This window comes from Rhinoderma darwinii, chromosome 1, assembly GCF_050947455.1.
Source record: "Rhinoderma darwinii isolate aRhiDar2 chromosome 1, aRhiDar2.hap1, whole genome shotgun sequence".
NCBI classification, from domain to species: domain Eukaryota; kingdom Metazoa; phylum Chordata; class Amphibia; order Anura; family Rhinodermatidae; genus Rhinoderma; species Rhinoderma darwinii.
This window is the reverse complement of record NC_134687.1, coordinates 217,294,540-217,319,320: the sequence shown is the minus strand read 5'-3', so window position 1 is coordinate 217,319,320 and position 24,781 is coordinate 217,294,540. Positions and strand designations below refer to the sequence as shown.

Sequence of the window (24,781 nt, the reverse complement as noted above, 5' to 3'; positions counted from 1 at the left end):
GTACGTGAAATAGATTGAGCTGGCTCAGGAGCTGAGCCAGCGACATCACCGCCGGGTGACAGCTGTATGTTACAGCTGGCACCCTGAGGTATCGGCCAGGACGGGAGCTAGCCTCCGATCCGAACGATTAACCCCTTACATACTGCGTTCAATAGAGATCGCAGCATGTGAGGAGTTTATAGCCACCGGCACCCCAGCAACGTGATCGCTGGGTTGCCTGTGGCTGCAAAGGCGATTGGAGGACTAATACTTACCTCCCGGTCTGCCAGTAAGGGAATCCTCCTATGTCCCGTCGTCGGCAGGGCTCAGGAGGCTTCCGGTACCATCGGCAAGATGGCGCCGGCTCAGCTTCCAGCTCAGAAGCTGAGCCGGCGTCATCAGCAGTGGGTGTCCGCTGTATGTTACAGCGGACACCCCGATCTATCGGCAGGAACCGGAGCTAGCTCAGATTCCTGCCATTAACTCCTTCAATGCAGCGATTCAATGCAATCGCTGCATCAAAGTGGTTTGTATAAAATCGGCAGCCCTGCCATGCGATGGCAAGGCTGGTGACTGTTACTATGGCAACAGGATGCCTAACAATGGCTTCCTATCTGCCATTATGGAAGCCGATTAGGCCCCGTCCGGAGGCGGAGCCTGATCGGCTTGCTGTCAGTGAACAACTGACAGTTCTAATACATTGCACTACATAGGTAGTGCAATGTATTAGAACATCAAAATAACAGTTGGACCTTCAAGTCCCCTAGTGGGACTAAAGAAAAGTGTAAAAAAAAGTGTAAAAAAAGTAAAAATAAAAGTTGGAAAAAATACAATAAAAGTTTCAAATAATAACACAAAACACAATCGCTCTTTTTCCCTTATCAAGTCATTTATTATTGAAAAAAATTATAAAGCCATACATATTTGGTATCTCTGCGACTGTAACGACCTTAACTATAAAAATGTTATGTTATTTATTCCGCACAGTGAACGCCGTAAAAAAAAACAAACTAAAAAATACTGACATAATTGCTATTTTTTGGTCACTTTGTCTTCCAAACATTGAAATAAAAAGTGATCAAAAAGTCGCATGTACCCAAAAATGGTGTCTATAAAAACTATAACTCGTCTCGCTAAAAACAAGCCCTCATGCAGAACCGTCGACGAAAAAATTAAAACCGTTAGGGCTCTCACAACTTGGCGACAGAAAAAAATCCAGAATAAAGGTAACATGTAATTTATAACGCATGGTGAATGCTGTATAAAAAGAATTAAAAAAATATGCCAGAATTGCTGTTTTTTGGTCACATTGCCTCCCAAAAAAAAAAGGATAACAAGTGATCAAAAAGTCACATGTACCCCAAAATGGTACCAATAAAAACTACTGAAAAAATAAAATTAGTTAAGGCTCCAATAAGCCAGGAAAAAAAAATATGCGGTTGTGCCGGCCCGAGGGGAACGTTTCTTCTGTTTCAAGTGGCGAATTATCAAGGCCCCTAAAATTAGGGAACCAGGAACGGTAGGGCCCAAACATATCTGCTGAAAGGGTGCTCGTGTTATACCAGGACAACACTTCCGAGCAAAATTCCTCAGACTGCAAAGATCCCGAGTGTGGACCAAAAGGGGAATAAGTAAAGACCATTTATATTAGTGCGACACCGGCCTGTGCAGAAAGGATTGTGTCACAGCGTAACACACATCTATGGATCATTTTATTGTTTTTTTTTACCCCATTATTATACCACCTGACTATGCCCCTTATATACTCTGCCCGGCTTACATGTACCCCCACATTATAAACAGAAACACCAGTAAGACTCCAAACAAAACTACTACAAGCAAAATCCACGCTCCACAAGTCAAATGGCGCTACTTCCCTTCTGAACCATACAGTGTGCCCAAACAGCAGTTTACTTCCACATATATGGCATCGCCATACCCGGTAGAACCCTTTTAACAATTTTTGGGGTGTGTGTCTCCAGTGGCACAAGCTGGGCGCCACATATTGGCATATCTATGGAAAAAATCCCATTTTCACTCTGCAACATCGAGTGCACACCAATTTCTGCCAATCACCTGTGGGGTTAATATGCACACTACACCCCTAGGTGAATACCTTGAGGGGTGTAGTTTCCAAAATGGGGTCACTTGTGGGGAGCATTCACTGTTTTGGTCCCACAGGGACTTTGCAAATGCGACATAGCGCCCAGAAACCAATCCAGCAAAATCTGTACTCCAAAAGCCAAATGGCGCTCTTTCCCTTCTGAGCCCTACTCTGTGCCCAAACAGCAGTTTATGACCACATATGTGGTATTGCCGTGCACAGGAGAAGTTGCTTTACAAGTGTTGGGGTGTTTTTTTCATTTATTTGTTGAGAAAATGAAACATTTTCAGCTAAAACTACGTCTTATTGAAGAAAAAGGATTTTTTTATTTTCACTGCCCAATTCTAATAAAGTCTATGAAACATCTGTGGGGTCAAAATGCTCACTACACCCCTAGATGAATTCCTCAAGGGGTATAGTTTCGTGAATCGAGTCACTTTTGGGGAGTTTCCACTGTATTGGTACCTTAGGAGCTTTGCAAAAGTGACATGGTGTCAAGAAACCAATCCAGCAAAATCTGTGCTCCAAAAGCCAAATGGTGCTCCTTCTCTTCTGATCCTTGCCGTGTGCCCAAACAGCAGTTTATGACCACAAATGGGGTATTGCCGAACTCCAGAGAAGTTGCTTTACAAATGTTGGGGTTCCTTTATTTGTTGAGAAAATGAAAAATTTTGAGCTAAAGCTACGTCTTATTGGAAAAAAAGGATTTTTTTTTATCTTCACTGCCCAATTCTAATAAAATCTATGAAACCCCTGTGGGTTCAAAATGATCACTACACCCCTAGATGGATTCTTCAAGGGGTGTAGTTTCCTAAATGGAGTCACTTTTTTGGTGAATTCACGGTTTTAGTCCCTTAGGGGCTTTGCAAATGCAACGTGGTCTCCACAAACCATTCCTGCTAAATTTGAGCTCCAAAAGCCAAATGGCGCTCTTTCCCTTCTAAGCCCTGCCGTGTGTCCAAACAGCCTTTTATGACCACATGCGGAGTATTGTTTTACTCGGGAGAAATTGCTTTACAAAAGTAGTGGTGCATTTTCTCCTTTTAGTCCTTGTGAAAATTAGAAAAAATTAGCTAAACCTACATTTTCTTTGAAAGAATGTAGATTTTCATTTTCACGGCCTACTTCCAATAATTTCTGCAGAAAACCTGCGGAGTCAAAATACTCACTATACCCCTAGATAATTTCCTCAAGGGGTATAGTTTCCAAAATGGGGTCACTTTTGGGGGATTTCCACTGTTTTGGCGCCGCAAGAGCCCTTCAGACCCGACATGGTGCCTAAAATATTTTCTAATAAAAAGGAGGCCCCAAAATCCTCTAGGTGTTCCTTTGTTTCTGAGGCCTGTTCTTCAGTCAATAAGTGCAACTAGGGCCACATGTGGGGTATTTCTAAAAACTGCAGAATCTGGGCAATACATATTGAGTTGCGTTTCTCTGGTAAAACTTTGTGTTACAAAAAAAATAGATGAAAAATTAATTTCTACTTGCCTTAATTCCTGTGAAACATCTAAAGGGTTAAGACACTTTCTAAATGCTGTTTTGAATACTTTGAGGGGTGAAGTTTTTAAAATGGGGTGACTTTTCGAGGGTTTCTAATTTATAAGGCCCTAAAATCCACTTCACAGCTGAACTGGTCTCTGTAAAAATAGCCTTTTGAAATTTTCTTGAAAATGTGAGAAATTGCTGCTAAAGTTCTAAGCCTTGTTATGTCATAGAAAAATAAAAGGATGTTATAAAAACAATGCCAATCCAAAGTAGACATATGGGTGATGTTAATTAGCAACAATTTTGTGTGGTATTACTATCTGTCTTACAAGCAGATACATATAAATTTCGAAAAATGCAAATTTTTCGCTAAATTTTGGTGTTTTTCACAATTAAATACTGAATGTATCGAGCAAATTTTGCCAGTAACATAGTCCAATGTGTCACAAAAAAACAATCTCAGAATCGCTTGGATAGATAAAAGCATTCCGAAGTTATTACCACATAAAGTGAAACATGTCAGATTTGAAAAAATTGGCTGTGTCCTGAAGGCCAAAACAGGCTGTGTCCTTAAGGGGTTAAACCGTGAGGAATTAATACAGAAAATATATTGAAAAGTTGTGTAACTTTTCCTTATACAAATAAAAAGCGGTTTGTGACTTCCCTAGAGTGTCAGTCAGTTTTTGAAACTTACTGCTAACATATAAAGGTTTCAAAATGGAGAGAGCAAACCGTTTTAATGTGCTGACAACCATCATGACAGCGCCTCTCTCGATCAATTCACTGTATAAAATTGCCGTAAATAGGTAGCCATTCAAATCAACGGCTATCCACATAGCGTTCACATCTGCGTCGGGGTTCCGTTTATGGGTCCTGTCAGAACTTTCCGCCATGGGAATCCATGAATGGAAACCAAACGGAAACCATAGCTTTCCATTTGCAATACCATTGATTTCAATGGTAATGCTTCCGTTGCAAATGGTTTCAGTTTGTCTTCATTCCATAAGGTTTCAGCTTTTTTTTCAGCGGAATCAAAAGCAAAGTCAACTACGCCATACATTCCACAAAAAAAACAAAAAACAGAAACCTTACGGAACGGAGACAAACGGAAACAATTTGCAACGGAAGCATTACCATTGAAATCAAGGGTAATGAAAATGCAAGTCTATGATTTACGTTCATGGATTCCCCTGACGGAAAAGTCTGATAAAACCCATGAATGGAACCCCGACACAAAACCCTTATGGACTGCTCAAGTCCACCACATTTTAAGGCTAAACAAACGTATAAAAATAAATAAAAATTGTAATGGAACAACCCTATTAGTGGTATTGTAATGTTATTTAGCAAATATCAAAATTATATTCCTAATAAACAACAGAGCTATTGTTTAAATTGTCTTACTAGGAGTTGGTGTTGGTGTATCTTTCTTCGCTCTAGTAGATAATGGAGAAACCGTTTTCTTTTTAACGGGAGAAATCCAAGACTCCAAATTACAGCTGCTTTCATCCTCTATCACAAACTCATTTTCCGGTCTGGGAGAAAGAGAATTGTATAGTAAGAAGACGTGTTAAAAAACACGCACACACAAACTATAATGACAAGCCCCATACACAGATATTTGTAAATTGTGTTTTTTCAAAACTCTATAGTATTTGTGTTTAAAAAAAAACAAACAATATATACTAGAAAAATGCTCTTATAAACACCATATGAAGCTGTTCTGCAATAAAATTTCCAAAGAGCCAGTTCTGGGATAATTTCCTTAAGGGCTATGTCCAACTTTGTAACTAATTTTGTTTGTTGCTCCAACGCATCTAAAATGAGTACAACAGAGAACATGGCGTGCGCACTGCAGAGCGTCCGCCATGATCTACTCTTCAGTGCCGATGCCGCCAAATTCCTCCATCCTCATTGGTGCGACTAGGCAAAGCTAAAAATAGTCCCATTTCTCTGGGAGCACTTGATACTACGCTCCAGGATAATCTCAGTACTTAGATTTAAAGGGTAACTAAACTTTAAAAATAAAAACTTTTGACATGTCATAGTGACAAGTCAGAAGTTTGGATCGGTGGGTGTCAGAGCATTAAGTGCTCTACCGATCGCTAAAACTAAGCTTTCTATTGAGCACGTACACCACTTGCTCACCCAAGCGCTTCTGCCGCTTAGTTTTATCGATCGGTGGAGGACTCCGCGTTTGTACCCCCACCGATCAAAACTTCTGACATGTCACTATGACATGACAAAAGTTTTTTGAAAGTTGAATTACCCTTTAACCCCTTAACGCTCAGCTCAGTACTATTAAGTCTAGCTTAGGGCTCGGTTCGTTATAAGGGCTCGTTATTAAAAGTCATCTTGCTAATATCGGTTTCATCAATTCTTTTCTCCAGGTTTGAACTGTATCTGCCTCTAGAGGACGCAGATACAGTTGAAACCAATGGTGGAGCGGGGTACCATAAGGTACCTTCTCTACCATTTACGATGTATCGCTGGACGTGTGGCAGTGAAGTCATCACGCCTCTATGGACCGACTAAACAGAGAAAAGGCATCTCCTCCACTCGTCATTGGAACAAGTATGTATATTATTATTTTTTAACAATCACTATCGGTGGCAGTTCTGGGAGCATTATACAGCATGGGGCAGCTATGGCGGACTTTATACTGTGTGGGGTACAGTGATGGGGCATTCTACTGTGTGAGGGCAGATATATGGGCATTATACTGCGTGGAAGTCAGTTATTGGGGCATTATACTATGTATAGGCAGCTATGGGAGAATTATACTGTGTAGAGGGCGGTTATAGGGGCATTATAGTGTGAGGGAAGCACTATTCTGTGTGGGGGGCAGTGTCAGGGGGTATATGATATACCGTAGTATACAACAGGCTCAGGAGATAAATATTAATTCAATGGCGTAGAATGCAAACAGGGGGCGTGGCATGATCATAATCGAGGTTACATGTTTAATTGACCCCTTCCCGCTTTTGGGCGTGACTGTACGTCCAGATACATAGTGCGTTCCCGCAATAGGGCGTACAGCCACGCCCTGTAGATAAAACGAGCACAGGAGCCGTGCAGGCTTTATCTTCAGCGGCTGTCAGCTGTCATACACAGCTGACATCCCGCTGCAATGGCTGTTACCGCCGATCGCAGCCATTTAACCCCTTCAATGCGGCTGTCAATGGTGTCCGTCGCATTGAAGTGGTTGACAGAGGGAGGGAGCTCCCTCTGTACCCCCCCACGATGGATCGCGGGTGGCGATGGTTGCTATGGCAACCAGGAAGCCGTTGCTAGGCTTCCTGGTTTCCCAGGTACGGAAGCCTATTAGGTCCTGCCCGAGGCAGGACCTAATACGCTAACTGTCAGATGATGAATGACCGTTACAATACACTGCACTACATAAGTAGTGCAGGGTATTGTACCGGGGATCAGAAGACCAGATCTTCAAGTCCCAAGGTAAGTGTAAAAAAAAAAGTGAATAAGGTAAAAAAAAAAAACGTTAAAGAAAAATAAATAGATAAAAGTTTTAACTAATAAAAACAACACTTGCCCTGTTTCCCTGATCGACTCCTTTATTATTAGAAAAAAATGAAAACATGAAAAAAAAACTATACTTAATAGGTATCGCCGCGTTCGAAACGGCCTGATCTATAAAAATGTCACATTATTTTTACCGCACGGTGAAAACCATAATTTTTTTTTTATAAAAAACAATGACAGCATTTTATTGTTTGGTCATCTTGTCTCAAAAAAAATGTAAAAAAAAAAAAGTTATAAAAAAGTTGCAATTAATGCAATATGGTACCAATAGAAACTACAGTTCGTCACGCATAAAACAAGCCGTCTCGCAGCGATATCAACAAAAAAATAAAAAAGTTATGGCTGTCAGAAAATGGCGACACTAAAACATGATTTTTTTTTAGAAAAGAGTATTTTTATTGTGGGAACGTAGTGAAACGTAAAAAAACTATATAAACTTGGTGTCGCTGTAATCGTATCGCCCCGCACAATAAAGTTAACATGTTGTTTGTACTGCACGGTGAACACTGTAAAAAAAAAAAAAACAAAAAAAAAAAAAACTTGTAGAATGCCTGTTTTTGGGTTTCCTCATCTCCCAAAAAATGGAATAAATAGTGAGAAAACAAAAATCACATGTACCCCAAAATGGAACCAATAAAAATTACAGCTTGTTCCACAAAAAACAAGCCCTCACACAGCTCTGTCAACGGAAAAATAACACGTTATGACTCTCAAAACGCAATGATGCTAAATGACGGCCCAGACTCATTTTTTAGGTCCAATAGAATTTCACTAAATACCCCACATTGTCATTTGCTGGACCCCACAGGTGGACCCTGTAGATGCAGCGGAGATGAGGAAACTTTAGGGCCTTGTGCGGCTTATAGGGCTAGTGAAGAAGTCAAAGATTAGGCAACACTGGAGCGCAGATATTTTGTACAATACCCAATAAACCCGGCCTGTGTATAAAGGATTGGTTAAAAGCGTACCACACCAATCCATGGATTATTCATTCTCCCCATTATTACATCATCCTATTATGACCTGTTGCACTCCGCCCAGTTTACATATACCCTGATGCACTCCGCCAAGTTTACATATACCCTGATGTACTCCGCACAGCTTACATATACCCTGATGTACTCCTCACATAACACATATACCCTGATGTACTCCTCACAGCTTACATATACCCTGATGTACTCCGCCCAGCTTACATATACCCTGATGTACTCCGCCCAGCTTACATTTGCCCCCACATTATAAGCTGAAATACCAGTAAAACACCAAGCAAAATCTGTGCTTCAAAAGCCAAATGGTGGTCCAACTGAGCCTGGCAGTGTGCCCAAACCGCAATTTATGGCCACATATGGGGTAATACTGTATTCTGGAGAACCCACTTAACAATTTATGGGATGTGTGTCTACGGTGGTACAAGCTGGGCACAACACATTGGGCACTGAAATGGCATATCTGTGGAAAACGGCAATTTTCAATCTGCAACATCTATTGTTTACTCATTTTTGCAAAACACTTGTGTGGTCAAAATGCGCACTACACCCTAGATAAATTCTTTGAGGGATCTAGTTTCCAAAATGGGTAATTTTTCGGGGGTTCCACTGTACTGATACTATAGCTCAATGCAACATGGTGTCAAAAACGAATCTTGTAAAATCTCCACTCCAAATACTAAATGGCGCTCCTTCCCTTTAGAGCCTTGCTGTGTGTCCAAATAGCAGCTTATTACCACATGTGGGGTATTTCCCTACTCTGGAGAGAATGCTTTACAAATGTTATGGTGCTTTTTCTCTTTTATTTGTTGAGAAAATGAACATTTTTTAACTAATGCTACGTGCTATTGGAAAATAATGTAATTTTTCATTTTCACTGCCCATTTGTAATAAAATCTATGAGACACCTGTGGGGTCAAAATGCTCACTATCCCCCTAGATGAATTCCTCAATGGGTGTAGTTTGCCAAATGGAGTCACTTTTGGGGGGTTACCACTGTACTGGTACCTTAGGAGCTTTACAAATGCGACATGGTGCTGAGAAATTAATCCAGCAAAATCTGTACTCCAAAAGCTAAATGGCGTACAGTGGTTTATTACCACATATGAGGTATTTCCGTACTCTGCAGAAGTTGCTTTACAAATGTTGGGGTGCTTTTCCTCATTTATTTGTTGAAAAAATTAAAAATTCTGAGGTAAAGCTACATCTTATTGAACAATAATGTAATTTTTGATTTTCACTGCCCAATTCTAATGAAATCTATGAAATACCTGTGTGGTCAAAATGATCACTACACCCCTAGATGAATTCCTCTAGGGGTGTAGTTTCCCAAATGGGGTCACTTTTGGGGGGGTTTCCTTTGTTTTTGCACCACATTACCTCTTCTAACCTGACATGGTGCCTAAAATATAATTTAAGAAAAGGAAGGCCGAAAAATCCACTAGGTGCTCCTTTGCTTCTGGGGCTTTTGTTTCAGGCCCGTATCACACTAGGGTCACATGTGGGATATTTCTAAAAACTGCAGAATCAGGGCAATAAATATTCGGTTGTGTTTCTCTTGTAAAAGCCTTCAGTATTACAGGAAAAATGACATTTGCAAATTTCCCTTCCACTTTGCTTTAATTCCTGTGACACGCGTAAAGGGTTAAGAAACTTTCTAAATGCTGTTTTGAATACTTTAGTGGGTGCAGTTTTTAAAATGGGGTGATTTGTGGGGGTTCCTAATATATAAGGCCCTCAAAGCTACTTCAGATCTGAACTGTTCCCTAAAAAAATAGCCTTTTGAAATTTTCTTGAAAATATGAGAAATTGCTGCTAAACTTATAAGCCTTGTAACGTCCTAGAAAAATAAAAGGATGTTCAAAAAATGATGCAAACATAAAGTAGACATATGAGAAATGTGAACTAGTCACTATTTTGTGTGGTTTAACTATCTGTCTTACAAGCAGATACACTTGAAATTAGAAAAATGCTAATTTTTGCAAATTTTCTCTAAATTTTGGTGTTTTTCACAAAAAATATTGAATTTATCGACCAAATTTTTTCACTAACAAAGTACAATGTCACGAGAAAACGATCTCAGAATCGTTTGGATAGGTAAAAGCATTCTAGAGTTATTACCACATAAAGTGGCGTCAGATTTAAAAAATGAGGCTGTGTCATATGGTCCAAAAGTGGCTGCGTCCTTAAGGGGTTAATCGTGATTTTGATTTAGGTCATATTTGCCCAGCCTTAGTCTTGCTGAGCATATCGGTCGCACTCAGTTCAGTAATAGTACGTTGAGCTGTGACAACTGCTGGCATACAGGAGTTATCACAGCTCATTCCCCAAGGACCGTTCGCGGTGGTCCCCGCCGGTTAATCCCTTAAATGCCACCAACGGAAGCCGATTAGGTCCTGCTAGAGGCAGGACCTAAAAGGCTGCCTGTCAGGGTAACAATGAAAGGTATATAACACTGTAATGTATTGCAGTGTATTATAGCAGCGATCGGACAGTTGGACCTTCAAGTTCCCTAGTGGGACTAAAAAAAACAAAAAAAAACAAACAAATAAAATAAATAAAAGTTTCAAGTAATACAATTAAAAATAAAGTTTTCCCTTATCCAGTCCTTTATTATGGGGAAAAAATTAAAAACTATACATAATTGGTATCGCTGCGTCCGTAACAAGCTGAACTATAAAATAAAAAAACAATACCAGAATCGCTTGGTCACTTCACTTCCCAAAAAACTGGAATAAAAAAGGGATTAAAAAGTCGCATATACCCTAAAATGGTACCAATAAAAACTATTTGCACCACCTGAACCCTTTTGGTTTTCCACTGGTTAAATAAGGCATTATCCTGAACAGGAATGAACCTGATTGCAAAGCGGCAAATGTTTGGATATATGAAAGAACAGGCCTAAGTGTTGGCGTAAGAATTTCCAGGTTTCCACAGTGTCCCAAATAAGGGTAGACCTTATAATGTGAGGGGAAGATCTGACAATTCCGTGAGTAGGATAGCTGTCAGGTCCCAGGGATATGCCAAACTCATTCCAATGCAAATTTAAAATAGTAGGAGGATGCAATTGCCCAGTCAAGTATACGTCTACTAAGACATGCTAGGTTGTAACCATTAATATTTTAGAAATATATCCCCCCGACTTCCTTCGGAAAATAAATTTTAGCAGCACTATTCTAAAGCATTCCCTCCCCATATAACATTCAGGAACGTTGAATTTAAGAAGCATGGGTATAGTTTACATTGAATACAGAAATTTGGATCTGATAATTATTTTTAACCTGTTGGTGACCGGCCCATAGTCTTTTTACGTCGGTCACTAAAGGGGGCTTATTGTGATGCCATAGACTTTTTACGTAGCGGCATCGGAATAAGTAAACAGAGCAAGGAGCGGTCAAATCTCCCTGCTCTCAGCTGCCAGAGGCAGCTGAGGGCTGCTAGCGTCCCTGCTCTGCCGGGTGAGATCGATATTCGTATCGATCTCACCCGTTTAATCCCTCAGATGCGGTGCTCAATAGCGAGCACCACATCTGAGTGGTTTTGGAGAGAGGGAGGGAGCTCCCTCTTTCTCCCACTGACACCCGGCGATAAGATCGCCGAGTGTCTGTGTCTCCAATGGCAGCCGGGGGCCTAATAAAGGCCCCCAGGTCTGCCTGGAGCGAATGCCTGCTAGATCATGCCGGAGGCATGACCTAGCAGATGCCTGTCCGTTTTAAACGGACAGGCATAATACACTGGAATACAAAAGTATTGCAGTGTATTATAATAGCGATCGGAGGATCGCATAGTGAAGTCCCCTAGTGGGACTAATAAAAAAGTGAAAAAAAAGTTTAATAAAGTTAATTAAAAAAAAAGTGAAAAAAAAAATGAAAAACCCACTTTTTCCCCTTACAAACTGCTTTACAATTAAAAAACCAAAATAAAGTTAAAAAGTGACACATATTTTGTATCACCGCGTCCGTAACGACCCCGACTATAAAGCCATTACTTAACCCGCACGGTGAACGCCGTAAAAAATGAAATAAAAAACGACTGAAAAATTGCTGTTTTCTGTGAATCCTGACTTTAAAAAAATTTGATTAAAAAGTGATCAAAAAGGTCGCATCTACTCCAAAATAGTACCAATAAAAACTACAAGTCTTCCCACAAAAAAAAAAGCCCTCATACAACTGAATCGGCGAAAAAATAAAAACGTTACAGCTCTTCAAATATGGAGACGCAAAAACAAATAATTATGAAAAAAAAAGCGTTTTTACTGTGTAAAAGTAGTAAAACATACAAAAACTATACAAATTTGGTATCGTTGCAATCGTAACAACCCGCTGAATAAACTTGTGTTATTTATACCACACGGTAAACAGCGTAGATTTAGGACGCAAAAAAGAGTGGTGAAATTTCCGATTTTTTTCTATCCCCCCCAAAAAAAAGTTAATCAATAAATAATATGTACCTCAAAATGGTGCTATTAAAAAATACAACTTGTCCCGCAAAAAACAAGACCTTATACAGCTATGTCGACGCAAAAATAAAAGAGTTATAGCTCTTGGAATGTGACGATTGAAAAACGTAAAAAATAGCTTTGTCATTAAGGTTTAAAATAGGCTGGTCATTAAGGGGTTAAATGGGACTTTACCATTACGGAAAATGGCAGTGTGTGCCACCTCACTAATTTTGTTTGTATCTCGTCTATTAGAGGCGGGTAGTTCAGCCTATACATAAAAGAATGAACCTTTCCTATTTTGATCTAGAGCCTTTTGTAGCAAGGACAAATTATATAAGGCCCTGGCTAGTGAAGTCTTTCCCTGCCAGGATGTATGAGATATTTCCTTGGCAGGAAAGTACTTGGCAGATACCTGCGGTTTTGGTGTTTACAGGGTGTGTTTATATTACTATTATGTGTTTATATTACAATATGTGGATGTACAATAAAGAAACAAAAAGATATACAAGCTATTTGACGGACTTATGGAAACAGGCATGGGAGGTATGTATGAACTCTGTTTACCTTTAGCTTATTTTATTTTTATTTTTTTAAGAGTAGTTTTATGTGGTAGGGACCTACTAGGGTGAGAATGAATTTGCATGCAATTTTTAAATTAAATAACTAATGCAAAGTTGCATGAAGGTAGTTACGAGTGTAAATTATCGCGTTGTATTTTCATAGAAGCCATGGTGTGTACTTTGTAAAAAAAATAAAAAAATGTGTAAAAGTAGTAAAACATACAAAAACGATACAAATTTGGTATCGTTGCAATCGTAACAACCCGCTGAATAAACTTGTGTTATTTATACCACACGGTAAACAGCGTAGATTTAGGACGCAAAAAAGAGTGGTGAAATTTCCGATTTTTTTCTATCCCCCCCAAAAAAAAGTTAATCAATAAATAATATGTACCTCAAAATGGTGCTATTAAAAAATACAACTTGTCCCGCAAAAAACAAGACCTTATACAGCTATGTCGACGCAAAAATAAAAGAGTTATAGCTCTTGGAATGTGACGATTGAAAAACGTAAAAAATAGCTTTGTCATTAAGGTTTAAAATAGGCTGGTCATTAAGGGGTTAAATGGGACTTTACCATTACGGAAAATGGCAGTGTGTGCCACCTCACTAATTTTGTTTGTATCTCGTCTATTAGAGGCGGGTAGTTCAGCCTATACATAAAAGAATGAACCTTTCCTATTTTGATCTAGAGCCTTTTGTAGCAAGGACAAATTATATAAGGCCTTGGCTAGTGAAGTCTTTCCCTGCCAGGATGTATGAGATATTTCCTTGGCAGGAAAGTACTTGGCAGATACCTGCGGTTTTGGTGTTTACAGGGTGTGTTTATATTACTATTATGTGTTTATATTACAATATGTGGATGTACAATAAAGAAACAAAAAGATATACAAGCTATTTGACGGACTTATGGAAACAGGCATGGGAGGTATGTATGAACTCTGTTTACCTTTAGCTTATTTTATTTTTATTTTTTTAAGAGTAGTTTTATGTGGTAGGGACCTACTAGGGTGAGAATGAATTTGCATGCAATTTTTAAATTAAATAACTAATGCAAAGTTGCATGAAGGTAGTTACGAGTGTAAATTATCGCGTTGTATTTTCATAGAAGCCATGGTGTGTACTTTGTAAAAAAAATAAAAAAATGATTTTAGTAGTTCTGTAAGTTGTATAGGGTGTCCAGCATGACCACCCTTTCAGCATTTAAAGTGCATTTTTTTATTTTAGTAGCAAATTTGAAATTGATTACATATAACTTTATTGCAGAAAAGTTTGCATGAACGTAGTTCTTTCGGTTAGGGCCGGTTCACATCAGCGTTTGCTTTCCGTTCAGGGGTTCCGTCGGAGGTCTCCGTCATGGAACCCCTAAACAGAAAGTCAAACGGAAACCTTAGCTTCCGTTTGTATCACCATTGCTAATGGTTTCCGTTTGTCACTGTTCCGGCAGGTTTCCGTTTTTTTAGACGGAATCAATAGCGCAGTCGACTAGCCGGAGAATGGTCAGGAGACATGGTGGGAAACAACAAAAAGAAGCCTTCACAAGGGAACGACACACGAGTCCTACTCCTGGGTTCATGGCGTCGCATGATGTACGGTAACCAGACCCCTCTAATTTTCATTTCCGGTACACTAAGAAATCGGCGTTACAATGATTTGGTCGTGGAAACTGTGGTACGGCCATTTCTCCAAAGTGTACAAGAAGCTGTTTTTCGACAAGACAACGCCAGGCCGGATTTTGCTTGTTCTACTGTGAGCAACCTGCACGGCCTAAACGTGCTACCACTGCAGCATCCCTGGATTGGTCTGCAATCGAGCACATCTGGGAAGTCATTGGTCAGCAAATGCAAAGGGAGCTTCCAGCAGCCAATCTTGATGATGTGTGCCCAAGTGCATTCAGCGTGGCATAACCTTCCTCAGACAACCATTCATAACCTCATTGATAGCATGCCACGGCGTGTAAGTGTGTGTATTTCTGCGCGTGGCTCTCATACTATATACTGAATAAATCAAGATGTTTGAAATATTTTGTTTCCTTTTTTTTTAATAATTTGCATAGCAAACAGGTCTATCAATCCTGTGATTAACACAACTCCAAAACTTTTCCTTCTTGGTATTGCAATTTCAATGTTGAGGTGTGTATATAAGGAACGCTCATTTTAGGGGTCTATTTCCAGTCCTTTTAAAGGTTTACTTTATTTTTAAATAATTTGCTGCTAAAAAAAAAACCACCTGATTATTATGTGAATCACCAGTTTCCAACAGAATACAAACCGTTCATCTGCGGCGCTCTTGGCCAGTGATGCCGTCACATTCTCAGATTTCTTCTGCCAACCACTGGAAGCTTCAATTGGATTAGTTTTTTCTTGAAAAAGATAAATCAAGAAATCATATTTTAATTAAAGCGTATGTGACTTTTCATAATCTGCAGTATTGTGTGTACATGAGTAACACTAGTTTCTGGCCACTATGTCTCCCATACACCGTGAGAAGAGGAGATTTTGCTCCTCTAACAAACACACACAAAGACATTATACAGAAGTAATGAGTAGTGTTATCCAGCACTGAGGTGAGACAGAAGAATACTTACTAGAAGCAGCAAATTCTCTATGCCCCTCTCTCTCTGCAGCTGTTCCTTCCTCCCTCTCCATAGACTTCTATAGGCAGCAGCTGTAATCTGATCTCTCAGTGAGCTGATAATCCATCTTCATCACGGTCTCATTAAAGACTGATTTTACCAGTGAAAAAAGAGTGAATGATCAGTGCAGGAGGAGGCTGATAAGTGGAGACCTTTTTCTGTAATAAGTTCTATTATAAAGTTTCTTATCAGCCTTTTACTATTGATGTCGAAAAAAAAGTAAACGGTTACTCTTCAAATAAGGATCTGTCAGTAGTTTAATAATTCCCTATCTCCTAACTAATCTAATAGGTGCTATGATGCTGATAACTAGTGTAAATTGTGTTTCAAAACGTTTATTATTTAAAAAGTTATGTGCATTTTTCTAAATATTCTAATTTGGCTATACGTGACAAATGGGAGGTAACTTTTCTTTCTGGGCAGTGTAAGGTCTTCTGTACAACGCTGTCCAATCAGCGTTATACAGTTCTCATATATCCAGCCCAGCAACACCCCATGAGGTCGCGATTGAAGCAGAGATCACGCTGCGCTGTGAAGGGAAGAACTGTATGACGCGGATTGGATGTTTTCTGTATATCACCGTCCAATCAGCGTCATACAGTTCTCCTCTTCCCAGCCCAGCTTGATCTCAACTTCAATCGCGATATCATGCTGTGTTCTGGGCTGGGAAGAGGAGAATGCAATTTCCCAATGTACTTTCTATAGCAATTCAACAGATTTTTTTTAAGATCTCTGCTAGCGGTTATGAAAGTAATTATGGTTTATCATCTGGAAATAGCCTCTTGTAATAAAAAGAATAAGTCTTACAACTTTATTTCATTTCTTTAAAAAAAATATTCCAGCTGCACATAGGGTTGGTTGCAAAACAATGAGCCTACGCGTTTCAAACGTATTCCACGTCCTTACTCAACAGGTCATGAGCAAGGATGTGGAATACGTTAGAAACGCATAGGCGGGGGGCGTGGCTAGGCGCACTGGCGAGCGGACGAACCTAGAGAGAGCTCCTGACCAGGTCCGTGAACACCGGGAGATTACACCGCTAACATGGGGAAAGCCAAGACCCGTAGCTCCCTCAAATGCCCGCAGACACCGGGCACATCTGACGTGCCCATCCGCAACTTTTTCCAGCCGCTCCAAGAGCTGGCAGACCCGGACGAAGGCGGCGCCGGGTTCGTAGGCCTGCAGGCGCCATCTTGCGCGGACCACGAGGCAGAGGCGCCTCGTCCGGAAATGGAACCGGACTCAGAGACAACCTCGGTGGACTCTGCAGGGGGTGAGTCGGCTTAAGCCACTGGCCCCGAAACACAGCTCTCTGCTACAGGAGACTTAGAGCAGGGTCAGCGTCACCCCCAGCTCACGGGACAACAGGGTTTGGCGGCGGCAGTTGCAGCTCCCCAGCCGCCGGAGCATGTGGCATCTTCCCCTGCACTCGCCTCTGTGCCATGTGTCGCCCTCTCCTGCTAGCCCGCTACACTCTCCGGTGCATCCAGGAGGTGCCGACAGGGGCCTGAGCCCCCAGGCGAAGAAATCGCTCTATATACAACAGATAGAGTCGAGCTATCTGCCAGAAGGTAGCAGGGAGCGGGGCTCTTTTTGTGCGGACGCAGCCCCCTTACCTGTCCGTGAATCGGGCCGCGATCCTCGTCACTTCTGGCCACCTAAGTAGGACACGGGAGTGAGAACCATGCCGGGGTTGCCCCCTCCTGATGAGGCAGCGATTACCCTGAGGGGACATCCGGAATTACAAGCACTACTTGCCCTCCTGCCTACAAAGAATGACATGTCTCTCTTAGCTGCAGACCTTAAAGCAGCTTGGCGTCAAGATCTTCAAAGAGTAAAAGGTGAGGTCACGGCGATGCATGCACGGGTTGAAGAATTGGAGGCGTTTAAAAGTCACATCTCAAAATCCGTGCAGGATTTGGAAATGGTTACCGAGACTCAAGCTGCACAACAACGTTTTCTGGCGTCACAACAAGACGACCTGGAGAATAGAAATAGAAGGAATAACATCCGAGTTCGAGGCCTCCCAGAAGCTACACGCACGGCTGACCTCCTTCCCACTCTTAGAGGAATTTTCAATGGCCTCATGAAGAAACCCGTGGAGTCCCACATGGAAATTGACCGAGCACATCGAGCGCTCAGAGCCCGTAATATTGATCCAAGCAGACCACGGGACGTAATTTGCCGTATCCATTACTTCGCAGTCAAAGAGGAGATCATGCAACAAGCAAGGGCCCTTCCGACCATTGACTTCCATGGAGCAATGATCTCACTGTTTCCAGATCTTTCGCGGCGAACTCTGCGACAAAGGGCACTCTTGAAACCACTACTATCGGTCCTCCAATCTCGGAGCATTCCTTATAGATGGGGATTTCCTTTCGCTCTCCATGTGAAATGGGGTACACGATGGCAAGCCTTGCTGCACCGGAGGAGCTTCCTACTTTTTTACAAGAGCTGGAACTGCCGCGGATGACCCTCCCAGCTTGGGAGGGTTTCCTCCGAGAGCCGTCGGGCTCGCCGTCATCTGCCGCCTCTTGGGACCCGAGGATTGCTCCTGAACGGCCATCCTCTCCGAGGCCACAACGCCTGCGTCGCAAACCCCTCACACCACCAAGACGACCCCAGGATCGCTGACTTTTCATCTAAGCTTCTCTATCTACATCCAGTTGGTGAATATGTTGCTGTTGTTGATGTGATTGCATATCTATACTACTGCTTTTCTTTCTCCTCGATATGTCATTTGCATTCTCCTGTTTAATACGTTACTGTTTGATTTATGGGATAAGACCTGGTCCCTCGGAGGGGGCGATTGCTCTCTGGTCTAGTCTTCCGTGACCCCCCCATAGGGTTAAACTAGTCTACTAGTAAAGAATTAGCGCGAGTGCGCTTCACTGTTAGATTACTCTGCTGACAGTATCTACTGTCGCCTGATTTTGTTGCTTTTCTTTTCTTCTCTTTTCCTTTTTCTTTCTTGTCCTCCTACTTTACTTATTTTTATATATTTTTTAGACGTGACAGACGTGGCATAGGTTGATTGCCTCTTGGCAAGATGACTGATATAACTGTGGCCTGGTTCAATGTGCAGGGCTTTAATGTTCCCCAGAAGAGGTCCCAAGTCCTTTATGCAATGCACAAACAGAAAGCACATATTGTCTGCCTACAAGAAACCCACTTCCACACAGACCACTTCCCTGACCTAAAGAACAGATATTATACATCCATGTACCATAGTACCAATCCCGAGGGCAAAACTAAAGGGGTCACTCCCCCACAAAGTCCTACAGGTCCAAACGGACCCCAACGCACGTTTCTTCTTTATTACATGTGAGATCGGGGAGCAAACGTACACAATTGCGAGTTTATATGCCCCGAATATAAACCAGGTTGCATTTTTTAATTAAGACGCTAGAGGTACTGCAAGTGTTCAAGACAGTGAGCTTGCTCTTATGTGGTGATTTTAATATTCCCCTTAACCCATCTTGGGATACCTCCACTGGGAGATCTAGCATTGCACATAACAAACTGAATAGGATAAAGAAACTCTTCCATGATATGCAGCTCTGCGATGTATGGAGGTTGGCACACCCGTCGGATAGGGACTACACCTTCTTCTCCCATGTACATAACTCCTATAGTAGGATTGACTACATTTTCTCAAATCATAGTTTGCTTTCTCAAATTACCTCGTCGGGTATTGGGAATATTTTGTGGTCGGACCATGCGCCTGTCTTTTGTGCGATCACCTTACTCCCCAAACCGAGGGGCTCTTTCACGTGGAGGCTCAATGAATCCCTCCTGCAAGACTCCTTATGTAAGCTTGATCTTGAGAGAGCTGTGGCGCACTTTGAACAGGACCATGCAGATGATACCACCTCCCCGCCGATTAAGTGGGAAGCACTCAAATGCATGTTCAGAGGGATCCTTATAAAGCATGGGGCCCAATTTAAAAAAAACGGCGAGTGCTAAGCTCAGCTCCCTGCTTGCTGAACTGCATGTGAAGGAAACCCAACATAAGCGTACACTGCAGGTAGACTCACTACAATAGCTGCTCCTAAAAAGACAGGAAATTCAGCATATACTCAATAAAAAGTATGCCCGTTTGCGTCAAATATTCTCCCGCTCCATGTACGAATGGGGAAATAAACCCGGCAGAACATTGGCCTTCGCGCTTAAGAACCGGATGTCAGCTTCCTATATCCCTTCGAATAAAAATGGCGCTGGGAAAAGCAGTGCATACCTCGGACAAAATAGCGGAGGCTTTCTTGCAATATTATAGAACATTGTATAATCTCCCCAACCCTACGGAAAATTCGAGCCCGCGTGGAGAGCCTTGTTCACGGACACAGTATGTCTTAGACACAGCTCTTCCCGCGTTAGCCACCGCAGATGTTGAGCAGTTAGAGTCCCCCTTCACCTTAGAGGAGTTAACGAATGTGATTAAACAGCTGCCAGCGGGTAAGAGCCCTGGCCCAGATGGGTTTACAGCAGCCTTCTACAAGTCTCTATCTGACGGGATTTCTCCAATATTGTTAAGTGCCTTACAGGCGCTGAACGGAGGGGCACCGACGCCTTCTGAATTTTTGCTAGCACATATCACCGTTATTCCCAAAGAAGGCAAGGATCCACAATTGTGCACTAGCTATCGCCCCATCTCATTGATAAACACAGATGCAAAAATATACGCAAAACTTTTGGCTAATAGATTAGGAGGTCTGCTTGGATCCCTAGTCCACCCGGATCAGATTGGTTTTGTTCCCACCAGAGAGGCCCGAGACAATACTCTGAAATCCTTTTCTCTTATAGAATATGCAAAGCGGACTTCTCTCCCCTGCTTGTTGCTCTCACTTGATGCTGAGAAGGCCTTTGACCGGGTGGACTGGGGATTTATGTGGAAGACTCTGGAGCAGATTGGATTAGGCCCATTCATGCTGCAAAGTATAAAAGCGCTTTATACAGGCCCACAAGCTAGGGTTCGGATAAACGGTCAGCTATCATCCACCTTTAAAATAAACAACGGTACCAGACAAGGCTGCCCCTTATCCCCCCCTTCTCTACGCTTTAACTATGGAACATCTTCTACAGGCGATAAGACGCAACCCTGATATCAGCGGTGTACAGGTCGGGGCACATCACGTTAAATGCTCTGCTTTTGCAGACGATGTGCTATTGTATATTATGCAACCTCGTATCTCCCTGCCGGTACTGATGTCCACTATTGGTGAATACAGCCGACATAGTAATTTTAACCGGTTAAGGACTAGGCTATTTTACAGCTAAATGACCAGAGCAAATTTCACAATTTTGCTATGCGCTTCTTTAAATGATTAACTCTGCAGGTGAATAAAGTTCATCTTTGAATTTTACACTCTTTTTAAAGGACAGATAGGGCTTTGTTTTAGTGGCATTTGTCAGTATATATAATTTTTATTTTTTTCTCTAAAGTGGGCAAAATTGGAAAAAAATGCAAGAATTTATCAATTGCGTCAGTTTATGCTAGCATTTTTTCCACACAGTATGGACCACGGACAAAATTAATCTCCTTTCACATTCTTCCACTTCTCCCTTGCATGGGGATACCAAATATGTGTGCCTTATTCACTGTGCGGGCATGTGCCAGGGCTTGGCATAAAAGGAGGCTTTTTGGCCTTTTCGGTTCAAGAATTCTGCACTTGATTTTATAGAAGCATACGGGTTTCTGGGGGGCATAATGCTGCTAAAAGATTAGAATCACCCCATTAATTACTTCATTCACACAAGTAGACCCCACAAGGTTTTCTTCAAGGGGTTTATCATATTTTTAGACAGTCCAGTTTTCTTCTGAAAGTTTCTTGAATAAGATGGATCAAAATAAAATTAGCAATTTTGTAGCAAATGCGTCAGTTTATGCCAGCATTTTTCACACACAGTATAGACCACGGACAAAATTAATCTCCTTTCACATTCTGCCACTTCTCCTGTGCATGGGGATACCAAATATGTGTGCCTTATTATCACATAGAGATGTAGGAGGGCGGACGATAGAAGAAGCTTATTTCACAAAACGCTTTTTTTCAAAGCTGGTTTTACAAAACTCAGAGTTTTTAGAACACTTCCAAAATATCTGCTCTTGAAACAGAGATCCCAAAATATTCATCTAGGGGTATAATGGGAATTTATTTTTTGGCGTTTTCTAAAATAAGAAATTGCAGATTTATGCAAATGGAGCTCTCCAGCAGATGACATGCAAACATGACATCCACCCCCCACCCATTCCCTCCCTCACCCTTGGAGTAAAATCAGGGGAAAAATAAAAATGTGATATAGGGCAAATATATTTTCAACTAATTAACTAAAATCTAATAATGCACAACAGGGTGGTATTTTTTAAAACATGGCTCAATGCACAGGCCTGGTTGCGAGGGACATGATGGACAGAAATATCGGGAATCTTTGCGGTGTCCGTCTTTTCTGCAGACGCGGCACTTTTTCTGGGGGTTGCTTCTGGTTGGTGTTGGGGGAATCCGACTGATGAAGTGTCTTTCAGTCAGTCGCGTGACATCCTCAGACTGTGGGCATTCTCGGGTGTCCTGAACATCAAATATGAGGCCTTCAATAATTTTCTTCTGGAAATCCAGGTATGTGTCTCTGCCTCTTTTTTGTAGAGCACAAATGAATTGTGGATGGCCACCTGTAACAAATAAATGGCCACTTTTTTGTACCAGGTTTTTGTTTTTCGCTTCACTAAATAGGGCTGTAAAACCTGGTCGCTTAAATCCACCCCCCCCATGTACTTGTTATATTCGGACACGCTCACTGGTTTGTGCTTGTCCGATGATGGCCCCCTTTCCCTCACTGCCACTGTTCCTGCGGTATGAATCATGCTTAGCACATACACGTCTTTGCGATCCCTGAACTTGACCGCCAGCAATTCCTCAGATGCATAAGCACAGGAGTCCCCCTTTACCATGCGCTTCCCCACTAATTGCTGTGGAAAACCAATTCGATTTTTGCGCATGGTACCACATGCCCCCGTCCTTGCAGCATGCAAATGCCTAAACAGGGGCACACTGGAATAAAAATTGTCGCAGTACAGGTGGTACCCCTTGTGAAGAGGAGGCTGCATTATCTCCCACACGATCTTACTGCTGGTGGAAAGATCAGGGGGGGCATCCAGGAACATTTATTGAGCGGTCCCGCCCTTCATAAATCCTGAAGGCGGTGGTATATCCTGACCCACTTTCACACAATTTGTAAAGCTTAACACCATATCTTGCCCTTTTGGAAGGTAGATATTGGCGAAAGCTAAGTCTTCCATGAAAGTTGAGGAGGGATTCGTCCACGCTTACATTCTGCTCAGGGGTGTAGAGTTGCAGAAATAAATTATTCAGGGAATTTATCAGTGGTCTAATTTTGAACAACCGATCCCGGTTTGCACCGGTACTTGGGGGGGCCTGTGCATTGTCGTTGAAGTTGAGGAACCTCACTATTGTCTCATAACGAGACCTGGGCATTACTGAAGAATATACTGGGGTGGCTTGGGCGGGTCTTGTTGACCAGTAAGACCTAATGGAGGGCTTTTTGACAATACCCATATTTAGGGTGAGCCCCAAAAAATTTTTTCATTCCTGCAAATTGGTGGGTGTCCAATCTCTGGCCTGGGTGGATGACGGTTTCTGCCTTATATATTGAGTGGCATATAAATTCGTTTCGTTGACAATCAGATTTAGGATATCGTCCGTTATAAATGAATGGAAGTAATCCATTTGGACAAAATTTGTATTGTCCACGGTTATGCCAGGAGTGGCAGTAAATCCGTGGATTCTAGGCCCAAAAGATGGGGCAGGTGCCCATACAAGAGCCTGGACTGGAGGGACAAGGCTGTCCCGTGCTACAGCGCTACTTGGCCCTGCGCTTTCATGTTCTGCAGTTTCAACTGCATCAGGGACAACGTCCCCTGAAGATGAACCTGAAGTGACGCTGTCATCGTCACTGCCCAAAACAGGTTCCATCTCTGATGCGGTCCCCGACTCAGACCACAGCATGGCGTATGCCTCCTCGGCGCTAAACAACTTCCTCGCCATAACGTCACTAACACCAGCTAAACAAATTATTATTTTTTTTTTATAAAACACACAAACTAACTGGTATATATATCTACACTACCGCTATTAAAAAAATAAACCGCTATTGCTATATATATGTGGATATATATATAATTATATACTCCCTACCTGCCTATTCTAATAGAATAAAAGAAAGAAAGGTAGATAGAAAGAAAAAAAGATAGATGGATAGATTGTATAGATAGATAGAAATCTATCTATACGGAGAATGTTTTATGAGTGTAACTGTATTTTTTTGTAACTGTAATCTTGTATTCTTCTGGCAGCAATTCTCTCGAGTCTCTTCTTCTCCTCACACTGAAACAATGTTTGAGGAGAAGAAAAGAGGCAGGAGATTTGCTGCCAGAAAAGTCAAAATAAAACAAATGTGGTCGCTGTGTTTTCACAGCGACCACATGTTCAGGGACCATCAGATTGGTCCCTGATACTCTGCCCAGTGCCCAGAGCTGTTGGTAACAGCGTGGGCAAACTGTATTATACGCAGAAATGCATGTGATCGCTGTGATTGGTTGACACAGCGATCACATGTTCAGGGGCCAAAAGATTGGCCCCTGACATTCTGCCCAGTGCCCATGGCTGTTAGCAACAGCCAGGGCATAGAGCTGTGTGCACGCGATCGCTCGTGCACAGTTTCTGAAGTGCCGCCGTAATTAGTCTATACGGCGGACTTCAGAGACCCTGACCGCTGGCCGTATAAATACAGCCAGCGGTCGGGAACCTGTTAAGATCAACCTTACTAAGAGCACAGCGTTGAACGTATCTATCGAGAACAGCACTTTGCAAGCTTTGCAGTCCTCTTTTGGCTTTACCTGGCAACCTAGGGCGATTAAATATCTGGGTATAATAATACCCTCGGACCTCACGCAAATTTATGCCATGAACTATATTCCCCTCTTACAAACCATAAGAAGAGATCTTAACAACTGGGAGGGAAAGTGTTTGTCCT

The 24,781-nt window shown here is 41.9% G+C and overlaps 1 protein-coding gene across 2 annotated transcripts in view; it reads right to left on the bottom strand.

Moving 5' to 3' along the window:
- Positions 1–24,781, bottom strand: part of CENPC (centromere protein C) — a 525,969-nt gene that overhangs the window by 459,314 nt on the left and 41,874 nt on the right. For both annotated transcript variants that reach the window (XM_075861598.1, XM_075861608.1), the window contains exons 5-6: positions 15,370–15,460; positions 4,973–5,103 (exon numbers count right to left, since the gene is read on the bottom strand). In XM_075861598.1, coding sequence (XP_075717713.1) covers positions 4,973–5,103; positions 15,370–15,460 — 222 coding nt within the window. The remainder of the gene's footprint in view (positions 1–4,972; positions 5,104–15,369; positions 15,461–24,781) is intronic.